This window comes from Trichomonas vaginalis, chromosome I, assembly GCF_026262505.1.
Source record: "Trichomonas vaginalis G3 chromosome I, whole genome shotgun sequence".
In the NCBI taxonomy this organism is placed as follows: Eukaryota; Parabasalia; order Trichomonadida; family Trichomonadidae; genus Trichomonas; species Trichomonas vaginalis.
This window is the reverse complement of record NC_067203.1, coordinates 9,322,113-9,338,434: the sequence shown is the minus strand read 5'-3', so window position 1 is coordinate 9,338,434 and position 16,322 is coordinate 9,322,113. Positions and strand designations below refer to the sequence as shown.

The following is a 16,322-nucleotide window of genomic DNA, read 5'->3' as shown; positions in this document are numbered from 1 at the left end:
GCTGGGTTACAGTTGTAATAGTAACTGTTCCACTAGCTTCTACTGCCTTCGTTATCATAGTGAATGGTTCATTCCATGGAACAAATTTATTTGTCGGTGGATTTGAATCTGAAGCAAATGCAACTTTAAGAGTTGGATTGAAAGCAATGATATCATTTACAGATATAGATGTGCATTGTAAGGCGTCGCTACTGAACTTTACTTTAAGCTGAATGTTTCCTGCAAAAGCTGGAATAAATCGAATAGCTTCTAATGGAAGGAATTTCTAACAGGAATTCTTAAACGAAGCTTAAAATCAAATGATTTTCCTGCTGTAATTGGACCACTAACAATTTGTCCTGTTCTGCATGTTCCCGAATGACTCCATACATCTTCATGTCGAGTCTTTGAGAAAACATCTACTTTCTTTATTTGTTCGGTAGTTTGTGAGTTTGAAGTTATATATGCTTCTTCTCTTGCGTTGTCTTGAGAATATACGATACGACCATTTGCAAGGATTTGATATCCAGCAACTGCATAGAAAGCGTCATCGAAACCAATCCAAAATCCTGGTGGGTTTGTTTTATTGGAACCTGAACCAATTTCTTTATCTACAATAAATTGACCTTCCATTTTATACGTAATGAATGTATTGTAAAGGTCCAACATATTTTCACCAGGAGGTGAGAGATTGAATGTTACCCATGTGTTATCTTTAGCAGTTCCAGGTTGTGATGGAATCTTTGCGTCAGAATATTTTCTATTAGTGTCACCAATTTGAACTGCATTGTCTATGATATCGAAATATGAGCGAATCTGATGAATATGCTCTGCTGGAGTAAATTCGTTTAACTGTTCGTTCTGCATGTCTTTACTTCGGATAAAAATATTTATTTACTTCATTATTCTCACTCTTCTTCTTGGCATTCGTGGTGGAAGTTGTTTCTTGACATTTTCAATGAACTGTACATTCTCTTTTGTCTCAACTTCTTTCACTGGTGGGTCAGGATTCTTTGACTCGGTTTGTTTTTCAATGAAATTCACGAACTTTGCAATAAGCTCTTGGTTCGTTATTGAAAGTACATCTGGCTTCTTTTCTTCTGGTTCTATTGGTGGCTCAGTTTGAACAGAAGGTTTTATATGGGCTTCGCCCTCGGTGCCATGCACCTTAATGTTGTCGCTTTCTGCATTCGCTAATGGAACCTTTCTTTTTCTTACGTATATTTTACCATCTTTACTCTGACTTACGTAATAGAAAGGATGTTGTATTCCTCTTGCGTCATTTAATATAATAGACTCTCGCTCTGATTTTGACAAGCTCATTTTACATCGGTTAAAGTTTTAATTTTGTTTTTTATCTGCAGTCAAATGACTCAGACAAGCCCTACGGACAAGACCCAAGGGGTCATAGATGTTGAAGCATTGAAGAAAGAAATTCGCGAGCAAATTTTATCCGAACTGAAGGAACAAAAACAAGAACAAAAGCCATAGAGACCAAAGAGAAAACTTAGTGAAAAACAACTTGCTGCATTAGCAGCTGGAAGACAAAAGAACCCACGTTTGCTGGCGAAAAAAGCTAGAGAAGAAGCTGAAGCAAAAGCTAAAGAAGCTGAAGCAAAGAAAGAGTAAATGGTTTATTTTTATCCGAATTAAATGTATAGACAAATACCTTTATCTGTTGCGTTCAGTAGTGAAAACCCTGACGTGAATATAAAAGGCAACAGAATAACGTTTAAGTTTCCAACAGACTGGATTGTGAACATAAATGAAGAGAAGTGCATTGGCATAACATCTATGTATATAACACGTGCTTTCAGAAAGGTTGACTTTATACTTCAAGTCGAGATAGAAAATGACGAACAGTCTTTAAGCGCCCAAAACATTCACATATACAAATACTTCAATGACGATACAACATTGTTGCAATGTATGATTTCATTTAATGAGATGTTCGAGAAAAAGTTTAACATTGAAGTACAAACTTTACAGCCTTTACGTGAGTTTCTTGCACAACTGAAAGAAGAAGGTAGTCGGCCACAACTTATAGACTTTCATTATGAATTTAATGAAAATGAAGATGGAACTCATGACTGTCATTCATTGTATTCTCACCATTCAATGAAGTCGCTAAAGAGAAAAAAAATCCATTACGTATAAGATTTCAAATCTCTGAACCAAGTGATGATTTCAAGAATGTTTTCAATTATGATGCAATGCTTCCAAGGAAAAATGAATTTTCGAAATTAGATTTCCAGGTATTTGGGATAGAAAGCAAGCTATATTATATTCAAACTTAAGTAAGGGAGTTGAAAATGAGTTCATTGGTCATACAAGAACTTCACCACTTCCTAACCCTAAATACTATAAATTAACTGGCTTCAATCGTGAGTTTTGGATAGACATGTTCTCCACTCATGACCATAACTGCCCAGTGTTCTTACCTCCAGACCATAAGGACTGTCTCTACATTGAAGCACAACTCTTAAACTCTACCATCGCAGTATTGTAAATGACCACATGGGCTTCGCCCTTGCCGCTAGCGGCTTATTTTTATCATGAATGGTCTCACTGCTGACAAAAATAAATGACCTCAGAACTTCAACTTACGAATAAAGCTTGTTTTAGTCGTTATTGAGAAGTTAAACTTTTCAGCAAAGCAAGGACTAGAAGACTTACATAAGTCAAATCCAATCTCTTGACCATCATGAAGTGCTTTGTAAAGTTTCATTAAACTGAACTCAGAGTCTTTGTCATATGTTCCAACAGGTATGTGAATGTTCTTATCTTCATTGTAATAGCATTGTATAGCTTCAGGAAACATTTCATTTGCTGTTAAAGCAAGACGTCTTGTTTGACACCTTTGCAACGTGCATGGAATGCAACTTCATTTAAATCGTTAGTGAGTAAGTCTATGTAGGTCTTCTTTCCACAAAATATTGACTTGTATGCTAAACTTTGTTTTCCAGGTGTTATTTCTGCGAAGTCAGAATGAAATTGACCAAGGTTCTTTCCTATAAGTTCTCTACCGTATCTCTTCTTAAACTCTGCTGCAAGCTTTGGTATGTCTTCATTGAAAATATGCATGCTATCACAGTCCTGGTAAAAAATTTGAAGTCCCATATCTTCTGCAGTACAGAATACTTCATTCATAATACGTTTTGACATAGATAGAATATTAACACCAAGTGGACAGAAGTTATAAAGTGTCTGCAAATGCTTTTCGTTAGCTTGAAAATAGTTTTATCTGAACCATCCAAACCTTCGAACTTCACTATATGGTTGTAGTTTCTGATGGCATATCTTATAGCATCTTTGTCATTTACTATGGTTATTTTTGACTCAATAGGAGATAGAATAGTTTTGCCATAAATACTGTTCAGAAATGAGCTTTATATTTTCTTGCAAAGGATTTCCTTCTTTCTTATACTTTAACCTTAACTCAAACAACTTCTTACTTCATCTCTTATTCAATATCTCTGTTTCCATCGTAATAGTATCCTTGCAACACTTCACATTTGACACCTTGATATTTTATGAGGTCTTGTAATGTTATATGGTCAACATACATTAAACAGCAATGTTTGAACTTCTGGGAACGTTAAGTTCTGGATTTAGTTCAGGGTCACAAACTATTAAAGGAAAGTGTCTATGTATTCCAATCTCTGTTATCTTAATGAGAACAAAGAAGCCAGACATAAAACTTTTACCAATGGGTTCCTTTTGGTCATCATCGAATAAATGTCTCATGAGATACTCTGTGCTTAACGTTTCTTTCTTCATAACCTTTGGAATACCTTCTAAAGTATAAAGTCTTGCTATAGCGGATGGATATAATGAAACAGCGTCGAAGTCAGCAATGAGTTTCTTTTCGCTCTTTTGTTCATGTTTATCTGACAGCATGCACATCTTCCACCTTGAATACAGTGTGAAATAAATTCTCTTGGTTTATTTGAGAGGTCATATAAATTTCCATTCGGGAAGTACACTCTGTTCTCAAACAATTTGTTAGCAATTGAACAAATACTAACGTAGTCATATACGTTTAAATCAAACTCTTTCAATATATCATTTCTGAACTTAACAAAACCTTCTCTTAAAATTCTTACATCTTGTTTGCAATAAAATGAGCTATATTTTTCTAAATCGAAATGGTTTTCATCTATTCTGCAACCTTTGATGGAATCTATGTTTTTCATGAATGTTTCAATATCTTTTACAAACTTACATGCTTCAGAAATGACACCAGTTCTGTTGTCATTTGCTAACAAAACACTGCTGTAGTAGTTGTATGGAAATATACTTCTTTCGGTCCTGTTTGTAAGTTAAACATTTCAGGAAATAGTTTAAGCTTCTTATTTATAACAGTGTATGAATCTTTAATAATGATTGCTTTACCTTTATATAAGCCAGTTATTTGCATTGTTCGTGAACCTTTAATGATGGGAGTTCCTTTCACTTCTGTCATGTGTCTTAAGATGAAGTTTATATCATAACTGAGGTTATGGAAATATATTAAACTCTTGTCAGGAAGTCGTTCCAAAAATTCTGTTGCACAGTTCTGACCCCAAATGCTTTCACTCACTGAACCATCTTCACTGTCATAACATATGTTAAAGGCTTTATGAAAGCCGTCTGGGCTACACTCAAAGTCAGCAAAGAAAACGTGCTCAGGAATGAACTTACATTTAGCTTTATTTACTTCTTTTGACTCGGCTTTCTTCTTCAGTTGTACACAATACTTGGAGCATATGTCAAATCTTTAAATGGTGCAAGGTTCTGTTTATATAAGTCAGTCGTATATGTGAAAAGTTCTCCATAAGAAATAGGTTCAAAATATTTGCACCCCCACAATGTTTTCATAACATCCCATAACGGTGTTGTTCTATCATAACGAACTACATATTTGTTCTCTCTCTTTGTATAAATCTTCATCTGTTTCTCAATGTTCATTCCACCACACTCCTTCAAGATTTCTATATAGTTGCGAATGAAATATGTTGTCATTGGTAATCTTTCATTTAGCATGTAGTGGTCTTCAACAAAGTAAGTCAATAGTTCGAATAGTTTTACATTCTTTTGGTATGTATCTCTTTATTCATTATGTCTTGAGTCATTGAAATAACCAATGGTAACATTAAATGCTATACCTGTTGCGTCAGAAATTTCTTGTACTTTACTTTGAGGAAAGTCTCTAACACGAATGACTTCTCTCATGTGGTCAATAGTTTCTTCATCTACTCCAGCCTGAATGCAAGCATAAACGAAACAATTGTCTTCTGTCATAAGTGTTGCAGTTCTTTTGTTCAGTTCATTGAAGATTTGGTAGCGCTCAAGATTTATATGTAATGTGCAAAGATACTTCCAGAACTGACCGCTTCTCTTCTTATAAAACTTCTTTTCACCATTATCTTTCCAAAAGCTTTCTATAAGTGCTGGGTTTCCTGTTTGCTTAAGAGCTTCCAAAATGGCTTTCTGGTCATTTGTCAGTGTGCTTTCATCTCTATATGGTCTCTTTTTTGGTTTGCCTTTCTTTACATCTGACATCGTTAAGCCTTCAATTCTGTTAAATCATACATCTTTATTTCGGTAAGATTCTTTATGTTTGTCAAGAAGAAGTCATAGTGCATTCAACAATACCTGCAGCATTTGCTTCTATCTCTGATATAAAGTTCTCCTTCAAGAGCTGATGTAGTAATGTTCCAATATTATTGAGGTTTAACGTAGAACATTCATACTTTCCACCAAGTTTATAACATACCATCCATCTTTGTTGGGAGTTTATTTTAATCTTCTCTAAGAGTCTCATGAAAACCTTACCGAAATGTTTGTGTAAGTAGTCTCTGTTTGGTTCATCTAAAGCTTCGATGTTAAAGTCAATGAGTCTATTGCCTGTCTTAACATTCCTCTTCCTATTCTCTTCATCTTTCTTTAACCATCTCTCACCTTCTTTGGTTTGTCGTCAATGGAACGAAGGACATCGTTAGCTTTGCGAACTTGTTCTATAGCACTTTTAAACATCTCTCTTCTCTGTTGTTTCAGTGTGTCGTCTCTTCTTCTTGTTTCACCAACGTTTGCATTTGTTATGTCAAACATTTCTCTTCTTACTTCATGAGGTACTGAACGTCTATGATATAAGTCAATAGCAATGTCATTTAAAGGAAATGCTCTTGCATGGACTTCGTCCTCGCCGCGTTGCGGCTTTATGAACTCATGAATTCTATCATAACTTATTGCACCATTATAGTCATTGAGGATGTCAGCGAGTGCTTTTTTGTTTGTTGCTTAATGCTTTGCAACATCTATATTAGCTTCTGTAAGAAGTTGTTTTATTTCCGAGTGTTCTAACTTAGACAACTTCCGATACATCTTTAGTAGGAAATAAAAAAATATTTTTTGAAAAAATTAGATTAGATTTTTTTAAGTTATTTTTCAAAATAATTTAATATTTTTATTTTAATGAAACACATGCAAGATTGCAAGTTCTTTTCATACAATGCTCTCGCTACTGCCATCAAGAATGAGTTCAATAATGCTTCAAATGTTAATGTTATCTTTAACAAGAAGTTTGTGAAAGAATCTAAGTTTGGTCAGTATGTCAGACCATTAGCTATCGTCATTGACCGCAAACGTTATACTTCACAAGAGTTAGCAGTAGTTTTGAAACAAAAGAGTTTCTTCGTGAATGTCAAAGATACTCATTATACTGTCATAAAGAACTCTAACGTTGACTTCTTCAGTATTGCTATGAATCTTTCCGAAGAGAAAGAATATAAGAAGGGTGAAACATCTGTGAAATATTATCCTTCATCTCTGAAGACAATAACGAACAAAGATGTTATACAGAAATTCTTACCAAAGGTTGAAGAAGCTTCTATTGACATTGACGAAGGAAGTGAAATGGTTGAAGAAATAGACCCTGAAGCTTTATAAGAAAATTTATTTTTGGTTAGTCTTCATATGGATATTTTACAACAATTCCCCAATGTATAAACTTTTCATACGCTTTTTCATAAGCTTTATATACCTTCAGAAATTTTGCATAATCTTTAGAAGCATTTAGATATTGTTTAAATGCTTTGTATGTCTTCAGAAATTTTGCATAATCTTTTACATGTTGTTCGTTCTCTTCTTCTGTCATGAGCTCCGAATATTCTAAATTCATGTTCTTTCATATGAGATAAAATTTTATAAAAAAAATAAAATTAGCTTAGATTTTTTTATTCTTCCTCTTTGAAGTTATTGAAATATTCTGTTATTTTTTCCTTCAGTAATGTTAAGTCTTCTTTGAATGTAAGTATTGTGCAACCTTTGATGTCATAGTGTGTTTGAGGAAGAGTATTTTTGACAATTTCCTTTATTTGCTCATTCGGTGTCATTGAAATCGGTAAGTTTTCACGATAGAACCAGTTTCTGTCAGATTTATATATTTTAGCTAAGTCATAAAAGCTCTTGTTGTTTCTTCTGACTAAATGCAACATAACCATATCTTTATCTTCTTCTTTCTCCAACTCTTCAGTATATATCATATACTTATAACTCTTTTCCTTTCCTTTTGGTACTGAACGCGGTATTCTTTTCTGTATGCTTTTGTCTTTGGATTCAATGACTTCATCTTTTGCTTGAAGTTTCTTTTCCATCTCTCCACGTTCTGCTTTATATAGTTCATCTAACATCATGAAAATATAACAAGCATAACGAGGCGAAGCCCACATTGCTACAGCGTTTACTAAAAGTCTATGAATATAATAACCTTTCAAACCAGGAGCCAAATTCTTGCGATTTTCGTACGGAATCTCTTCTCTCGGTTTTCCGAGGGAAGCAATCATATGAGGAAATTCTTCTAAAAGTTCTTTTGTCTGTTGGTTTTCAAACCAATGATATGCTTGCTTTGTAGAACGAAGAGCATTCATTATACTTTGCATTTGGTACATGTCATCTTTGACCGAACGAATGAGGCGAAGTTGTTTGTTATATTGTATGTATTCGTATTCTTCATTTATAACTTCATGGACTATAACTGTTGTTGTGTTCTCTGATGTTGACATTACTGTCTTTATATCCCGGATAAAAAAATATTTTATAAAAAACTAACTTTATTTTTCTAACTAATGAAATTCATTATTTTTGTTGCTGAATTCAATAAAAATATATTTTAGGGTAGATGGTTAGATCTAACCCGATATCTACCCTCTTTTCTACCCCAGTTATTTTATAAACGTTTCACATGGTAAACGTTATTTTTTAAATTTTGTGAAAACTCAACGGTTTGACACATGCCCTAAAAATTATTTTACTCAGAATTTTGTGCTGAATTCAGCAAAAATAATTTTTAGGGTAGATGGGTATATCTAACCTAATTTCTACCACGAATTCTACCCTCATTATTTATAACCGTTTTACATGGTAAACGTTATTTTTGGAATTTTGTGAAAACTCAACGGTTTGACACATGCCATATATGCCATTTTACTCAGAATCTCACGAATTCAGCAAAAATAATGAGTTCATTTACTCACAAAATTTTTGTACAAAACGACCCCAAACTTTTAACTTCTTTTCTGCAGCTTCTAATGCTAATCTTAGCGAGTTCATATTCTCTAAATTCTCTCTTTAAATCTTCTTGTTCCCATTGGTCTAGTTCGTATGGAGAATCTCTATAACCATAACATATCTCACGTTCATGTTCTAATTGTTTTTCGCGCATTTTTCTAACTTCTTGTTCGAACAAAGGTTTAGATTCTCTACTGTATCTTCAAGTTCTTCTTCATCTAACTTCTCATGAACTTTCTTGTCTATGGAGTCCATAATTTTTCCAACTGCTATGCAATTTTTGGAGAAGCCCACATTGCTATATAGTTTATAAGTCTTGGTCTACATTACGTTCCTAACCTGTTTGATTTCATCAGGAATTCCTGCATGAATTTTGTATAAAAAGCAACAGTCCGAATTCCGGCGGTTGCTATATTCTTCACAAAATGCCTTATAATACTCTTCCCAGGACTTATTTTCCAACAACTTTCTAAAGTCTTTCCTAAACTGCTGACACATATTTGTTGCATTAATGTAACCATGTTTTCTACGTAAGACTTCAATACCGTTATAAGTGCCTTTTGTGAATGTTTCGCCATTAGATTTGTTCGTGAACGTTTTTGCTTCGACTGACATTTCTGTTCTTACATACAAAATAAAAAATAAATAAAAATAAACTAACTTTATTTTTTCTGTTTTAAGGAAATTCATGAAAATTCCATGAGGGTAGAAATCGGGTTAGAAATGAGGTTAGATCTAACCATCTACCCTAAACATTATTTTTGTTCATGGGCTATGCCCCGCCGCTTTGTGTCTTTATGTTAAAATAAATGGTACCCATTAATGATACATGACGTTTCTCGTTCATGTCTGATTTACATCTAATGAAAAAGTTTAGAAGAATTTTCTTATTCTTCTGGCATATTTTTGTCTTTCCAGTACTCCCGCTCTAATGGTCCCAGATGTGTTGGCTTCGACTCTCTCAAGTTCTTAGATGGTATAACATCTTCAACGCCTCCTTCATATCTTACTTTATAAGTGTCATCGTTTGTGTTATAGCCAAGTATTTCAATAACCACTCCTCGCTTTGCTTCGTCAATGGTTTCAGCAAGTTTGCCATTACTACTTTCGACTAATTTATGACGAGGATAAAACGCAATAGAGTCATCGGCAGCTTTTATAAGATATCCATTACCTTGCGTAGAGTCTACGATATAATAATTTCGACTTAACCTTAAACATTTCTTTGTCAACGGTTTGTCGTCAAGAACTACACGAACTTTTTGTACCAGGAATGAGGTAAATTGTGTTGAATTTCTGATATTTTGTGTTTGACTTCGTTTCTTTTGTATATACTTTTCTTCTTGTTGTTGTGTCATTGAATTTGGTGTATGTCCTGTTGTAGAATGTGTTGAGGAATTATATACTTCGAGAAAATGTTTCATTGTTTCTTCGGTAAAGTCTCGCTCTTGATTTAAATCTCTGAGAGTCCTTATGAAGCGGTTTATGATGCCGAGTATGTTATGGTTATGGTCTTCAGTTAGTGTAGTGAGTTATGTATGCTTAATGAGAAAATCTGTGATTTCATTGCTGAGGTATGCACTGTCTTGCTGATGTTAAAGTACTTGGGCTATGTTCTGCTACAACTTTTGTAAAACTCTTAACACTTCACGAGTTCCTTTATTCCTCATTGGATATGCATATGCTTTGCGAGTGTTAACATTAATGAAGATGAGGAATGGTGGCTTTCTTCCTTTCTTACTCTGAACGAGAGTGTCAAATTGGTATGCGTCAGGAGTGTTGGAGTAAATTGGTAAAAAGTAGTCGTAAGGGTTTATTTTTGTTTGATGTACAACATTTTTGTCAAAGAACTTTTTAACTTCAGCTCTGTTAGTAAATCCCCAACTCTTTGCAGCTTCATTGAACTTCTTAAATGACCTCCATGGATGTTGTTCGAATACTTCTTTCAAGCTCATTTATGTAAAAATAAAGATTTTATTCAAGACGGTAAGCCTTGACACAAAGGGTCTAGGCTCAAGCGCGTTCATTGAACGCGGTACCATGCAAATACAGTCACAAATGGTGGCATGTAATCTTTACCCAAGCCTGTTGGATTTGTTGTGAAAGTATGGACATGATTTCCTCCTGGTTCAGTTGGTCGAAAAGTCTTTTTTGCTGAATTGTTATAAGATGGAGATAAAACGTCATTGCCTGCTTCATAGTCTGAGTTGTATAATGGGTGGTCTCTTAATGAGTGGGTATGGTCGCCAGAAAAGTTTGTAGTTCCTGTATGAGTGTGTGGAGGTAAGTTTGCTTCTTTAATTTTCTTTGAACCACCGGCTTGTTTTGAATTAGTAGTACAATATAAGAATTTGTTTACAATCTGCTTCCATGAACCAAAACCCAGAACTGTTGCTGGATTTGTTGAGTTCATTGACGTATAAATAGAGCCTGTAGGATATAATGTTTGAAGTATTTCAATCTTTAATGTTTGAAGCTCTGTTTTGTCAGCTTTCTTATCATATAAATCTTGAGCAGTGAATTTAACATTATTTTCATCATCCATGACATAAACATTTTTACAGCTAATTTCTTTCTTCGTTGTTATGTTTTCATTCGATGTTAAACCTTGTGGAAAGTTAGGAGGTTTATAATATATATGCATCCCCACCAGTTCCGCCAACGTTCCTTCAATACTTTCTATAGCAACAGTTGAGAAGGAGTTATGTGTATGTTCTTTATCTGCTTTCTTATCTAACATTGCTGGTAGTTCATGTGTTTCAAAGTTTCTGACATGACCTTCAATGTTCATACATTTACTATTTAAGGAGTTTAGTGTATCTTTTACGCTTGTACTTGGATTTTCTAATGGTGCACTTGAACCAAGGGTATAGTTCAATATTATGTCGTCTGCTCTAACAGTAGTGAAGGATTCATGTGTATGGTTCTTGTCAGCTTTACTATTTAATGTAGCTTGAAGTTCATTTATATCGGAGATATTGTGTTTATGAGATTTCAAAACCTTGTTCGTTGCGTCAAGTTCATCTTTGTCAGCTTTACTTTTAATAGCATCTTCAAAAGTTATTTTTGCCTTAACTCTCAAAGTAAATCTTGGTTCAACTAATACACCGTTAACAAAGAAGTATGAAGCATAAATTTCATTGTTATAACCAAATGCTTCTGGTGCTTTACCTGTGTCATACTGTACAGTACAGTGTATGTCATAACCTTTAGCACGAATGAATTTATATCTTCTTTCATTAACATCTTCAGTGCTTATTTGTTCATCCTGTGTTAAATATCCATGGTAGTCCGTTATAATCTGTTCGTCTGAACTTATATAATGAACATGGTTTTTATCTGCTTTTTCGGCTAATTTCTCTTCTATCTCATTTATTTCAAGTTCATACCTACCACCACCTCCCGAAGAAGTATTTTTCTTCAGCTCTTGAAGAACGTCACTTCGCCATCTTTGGTGTCAATAATGAGACTTTGAGTTAAAACCTTTCCTGTCTTAATGGATGTTTGTAAAACTTCTTCTTCACCGTGTTCGGGTCATGGTCGTCATCATATCTTCTGAAATCAGAGATGTTGTCATACATTAAGCATATCTGTCTCAAAAGTTCTGCTATTTGAAACTGGAACGAAAGATATACAGAACTTTCATCATCTCCTAAAGTCAAGTCTGCTTTCTTAAGTATTTCTTGAATGTATGCAATGAGAACAGAGTACCTTGGAAAATTTCGAACAATATTTCATTAGCTGTTGGTTTTGGTGGTTCTTCTGGAGTTTCTGTTGTTTCAGTTCCTTCTGTAGGTTCTGTTGGAGTTTCTGCATCTCTTGACTTCAATGCTCTTGCTCTCAAAGACCTAAATGTTAGAGCACCAGGTTTTACAAAGGACTTTATAAATGCTTTAATAGTTCCTGGTAAGTTATTGTTAGCATTAAGTAAGTTCCTTATGCTTCCATCATGTACGTCCATAGCACTATGTAAAAATCTATACTTTTCTTGTAGTCAGCAATAGACTGACTGTGATTTTTTAAAGATTTGTCAATACCTTTAAGCCAATCTTCATGCATGTCTGATACTGAGCCAAGAATATCATTTGCTTCCTTTAGTGTATTTTGTGCTTCTCGTAAAGTATCCAATCCCGTACGTGCATTGTTTGCTATACGTCTTACAGTATCTATTTGACTCCTTGTTTCTTGCATCCAACCAGATAAAGTTTTAATAGTATCAGAACCATTTGAAATGAAGTTCAAAGCATTTTTAACGTCATCTAAAGCTTCTTCACCAAGTACTGCCCATATCTTTCCGATTTGGTATTGAAGAACTCCATATGAAGCAGCTGTTAAACCAGTATTTATAAGGTTCCATATCCATGATTTAGCAGTTTTTCCATCCTTTCCATCTTCACCATCCAAACCGTTTTCGCCTTGAGGTCCTTGTATTCCTTGTATTCCTTGTGGTCCTTGAGGTCCGGTGTCACCCTTCTCTCCTTTCAGTTCATCTTTATGTTCGTTATAATATTCTAATGTCATAAGGTGTACATCATTACTGCTACCAGCAACGCCGAGAATTTGTTTCTCATTCATGACTAAATTCTTTAGGCATTTAATGTTGTCGTCAAATCGAAAGCTCTTTAACAATTCAATGAGAACATTTAATACTTTCACTAATGAGGCATCTACTGTAGAATTTATATATTGCACCGTTCCATCATTTATGATGGGAACCTTGCTTGTTGTAATGAATGGGTCATAAGTGTTAAAAGTATCGAAATCAATGACTTTTTTAGTTTTTCCATCGTCAATGACTAAATCATTGCCTTCCACTGTTAAAGTTGAGTTTTCGTTTACTAGTTCATTTGCTCTTCTTGCTTCATTTGTTTCATACGCATATGCAGCAATAGTCATATTTTAATGAGAATAAAATGTTGTTCTATTTGCAAAGTACAAACTCAAACGAATACGGGACAGTAAAGCTACAAACAAACTTAGGTCTTCAGAATGAAGCGCTTGCTTTCAGAGTTGTTGACTTCAATACTATCGCAACTTTTGTCATAACAGATGAAACAGATTTCATAGAGATTGAAATAGATGACAAAAGAAGTGTTATAACATTTCCTAATAGAGCTGGGTATAGAATAGATAAAATTGCTGGAGTCATAGATACTCTCATAAATGAAGAAACTATTGACAACATAGATGTCAAACTCTCTTCTGAGGGAACATTGAAGTTCAGTTATGCGAAGGAGTTTAAGATAACACGAATGAGTCATAGAGTACAATTGCTTCTGGGAGCATACCATATGACATTTCCTTTGAAAAGTGTTGACAAAACGATTGAGATGAAATCTGTTCCATACGCATGTTATGGTAATTGTTTATACATTGAGTCTAAAATAGCTAATGTCACAGGCATTTCAGGAGTTAATAGTAAAGGTTCAGTAGAATATAAATCCTTCTGTTATGCAGTCAATTCAATGTTCATTCCAAACGTTCCTGTCATAGCAACTCATTTAGGTAAATGGGTTCGCATTAGTCCTCATAATTTGAAAGACATGCAATTCAGACTTGTTGACTTTCAAGGAGAGCCTGTAGAACTGAAGGCACCAGTGCGAATGACTGTTGAAGTTGACTTTTTAGAAAATATTAAATGCAACAGCTTACAGAGAACTCAGAGCTAAAAATATAAAGTATGAATGTTATGTATTAGGTCATGAACTTTGGTTGTTGCTGTTTGATGAAACAAATGAGTTAGTTATGTCAGTCAAGAGAACAGAAAAATATTGTGTTAGTGAAAACTGCACCAAGTCAATAAGATTAGGTTTGCATTATGAAGATGAGTTCGATACTGTTGAAGAAGTTTTGGATAGATATTACAAATTGCTAACTTGAAATTTTTTGACTGACGGCGCAAAGCGCCAAGACCGAAGGTCCTGACTGCTTTAATTTACTAAAACATATTTCAAACAAAGCTTATAGTCAGTAGATAGTTTTGTATACTCGTTCGAATATTTATACTTAAACTCAACTCCTGTAGTTCCTGGTGTTTCAATGATGCGGATGTTACCTATTTTCATGAATAGTGGAGTTTGACCACAGCATTCGATTTCAGGGTCGAGATAGTCAATGACACATTGTTTCCTGTTATTCGTGAGATAACATTTTCAAGGTCCTCCTTTGTTAGAATTATTTGGTTCTTGCTTATACGATTTGTTAAAAGCTTCTTATCGTCTTTGAGTAAAATTGTTTGGTATAACTGAAGAAGGTAATGGTCTACGTTATCTGAAGGATTTGTTTGAACATTTGTGTAAGGGTTGTCGTTGGCTTCTCTTGAAAGAATTTGGTCCAGTGGTGGATACTCTAACTTAACATCTGATGTAGCGTTAGCGTTTGAAGCTGTGTTTAAATTCACCGACTTAAGATCTGGTTCTTTTTCTTTCAAACACTCCGAACTATAGTTCTTTATGACAATATTGTTTGTCGTTCGTGAGTCAACATTTGATGTTGGTTCAATTGGAACATTAACGGCACCAGCTAAGATGGATTTGCTTCTCATTTCATATAGAATAAAAACCTTTTATATGTATGAAATGAACAATATACTCGACAAGGGTTTGAATGTAAAGCTAACGAATGAAAATATTGTTGAATTCACTGAGACAGGAGCTGTGTATAAAGATGAAGAACTACTGAACAAAAGAGCAAAGAAGCAGGGAATATGAACAAAGGGTGGAAGCCTATAAAAATTTATGTCAATGATGGCTCAGGAGGTTCAAACATAAAGTATGCAGAAAGTTATAGAGTTTATGCTCTCAAAGGTGAAAAGCCTTCATTTAAGAACAGCTATTCTAACACATATCCTCAAAAGCTAACGGATGGGGAAGTGGATGATATGAATGACAGCAAAAATATTAACAGAAATGGCGACAGAGATGCATGGAATTTGTTTACCATCAGTCAATTGAAGGTTAAACTTTAAAACAATGTTGGTCGTTCCCATGGAATATTTTGACTTTAATGGTATTAGTCATGATATGAATCTCAAGGTATGAACGAGGAGAGATGAGAGACTTATATGCTCCAAATTTCTTCAAAAGGTAATGTTATACCTGACTGTTTCCAAATGAGTTCAATATCATAGCGTGAGAAACCTTGAAAGATAACGAAGTCGTTATTGAGACGTTTTATGTTTAAAGCTAAAAACCTCCATGTTTGCATAAGTATTGCTACAGTTAAATGGTAATGTCTGACTTTAGTTATGATGTTAGCTAATGGTGAGTCTGGTTTTGACACTAAACCTTTTCCGGCGAAATCATCACAAACTAATAAAGTGTTTGAAGGATACTTTTTGAAGGGGTATTTTGAAAGTTTTGACAGAATGTAGTTTGTAAGTCGTTTCATATCGTAAACTCCTGAGTATTGACGTAAGTGGTGTTTGTCAATAATTCTTTCCATCTCCTCAGAAGTCTTTTGCATTCCTGACTGTATGAACTCTACGATGGCATAATATTTCCTCTTACGTCGAATGTAACGTTGAAGAAATTCAATGAGTTCACTGTCTGGAACTTTAACGACAGAGGCTTGAACTTTTGACATAAATGTTTTCGCTGTTGAATCCATAGAGTCTGAAGTTGCTGATATAATGATTTGGTCATAGTAAGAGTCGTTTCCTAAACGCTCTGTTATGAGTATATGACGAATGAGGTTAAATGTCTTACCTGAACCCATCTTTCCACAATAGAAATACACACCATTTGAACAGAATTCATAATCTTTGCTGAAAGGAAGAATAAGAGAAGAGTTAA

General features: G+C 34.4%; 5 protein-coding genes and 6 pseudogenes across 11 annotated transcripts, besides 1 other annotated feature; 3 read left to right on the top strand and 8 right to left on the bottom strand.

Annotated features, from left to right (window-relative positions):
• Positions 1–16,322: part of a mobile genetic element that runs on past both edges of the window.
• TVAGG3_0957280 (uncharacterized protein) lies at positions 874–1,302 on the bottom strand (the record flags this gene model as incomplete). The annotated part of the gene is made up of 1 exon (XM_051253379.1): positions 874–1,302. One exon carries the CDS (start codon positions 1,300–1,302, stop codon positions 874–876), a length of 429 nt encoding a protein of 142 aa, XP_051078953.1.
• On the top strand, positions 1,633–2,485 carry TVAGG3_0957270 (annotated as a pseudogene). The gene has a single exon. A coding segment is annotated over exon 1 (853 nt).
• Positions 2,573–4,175, bottom strand: TVAGG3_0957260 (annotated as a pseudogene). The gene has a single exon. A coding segment is annotated over exon 1 (1,603 nt).
• Positions 4,244–5,114, bottom strand: TVAGG3_0957250 (annotated as a pseudogene). Its single transcript has one exon. A coding segment is annotated over exon 1 (871 nt).
• Positions 5,435–6,261, bottom strand: TVAGG3_0957240 (annotated as a pseudogene). Its single transcript has one exon. A coding segment is annotated over exon 1 (827 nt).
• Positions 6,436–6,909, top strand: TVAGG3_0957230 (uncharacterized protein; the record flags this gene model as incomplete). Its single annotated transcript, XM_051253378.1, has 1 exon — positions 6,436–6,909. One exon carries the CDS (start codon positions 6,436–6,438, stop codon positions 6,907–6,909), a length of 474 nt encoding a protein of 157 aa, XP_051078952.1.
• Positions 7,197–8,024, bottom strand: TVAGG3_0957220 (KilA, N-terminal/APSES-type HTH, DNA-binding family; the record flags this gene model as incomplete). Its single annotated transcript, XM_051253377.1, has 1 exon — positions 7,197–8,024. The coding sequence occupies one exon, from the start codon at positions 8,022–8,024 to the stop codon at positions 7,197–7,199; it is 828 nt and encodes a 275-aa protein (XP_051078951.1).
• Positions 9,403–9,953, bottom strand: TVAGG3_0957210 (annotated as a pseudogene). Its single transcript has one exon. A coding segment is annotated over exon 1 (551 nt).
• On the bottom strand, positions 10,553–11,320 carry TVAGG3_0957200 (phage tail repeat-like family; the record flags this gene model as incomplete). The annotated part of the gene is made up of 1 exon (XM_051253376.1): positions 10,553–11,320. The coding sequence occupies one exon, from the start codon at positions 11,318–11,320 to the stop codon at positions 10,553–10,555; it is 768 nt and encodes a 255-aa protein (XP_051078950.1).
• On the bottom strand, positions 11,493–13,425 carry TVAGG3_0957190 (annotated as a pseudogene). The gene has a single exon. A coding segment is annotated over exon 1 (1,933 nt).
• On the top strand, positions 13,443–13,975 carry TVAGG3_0957180 (uncharacterized protein; the record flags this gene model as incomplete). The annotated part of the gene is made up of 1 exon (XM_051253375.1): positions 13,443–13,975. A coding segment is annotated over one exon (533 nt), but the record flags the coding sequence as incomplete, so codon positions are not given.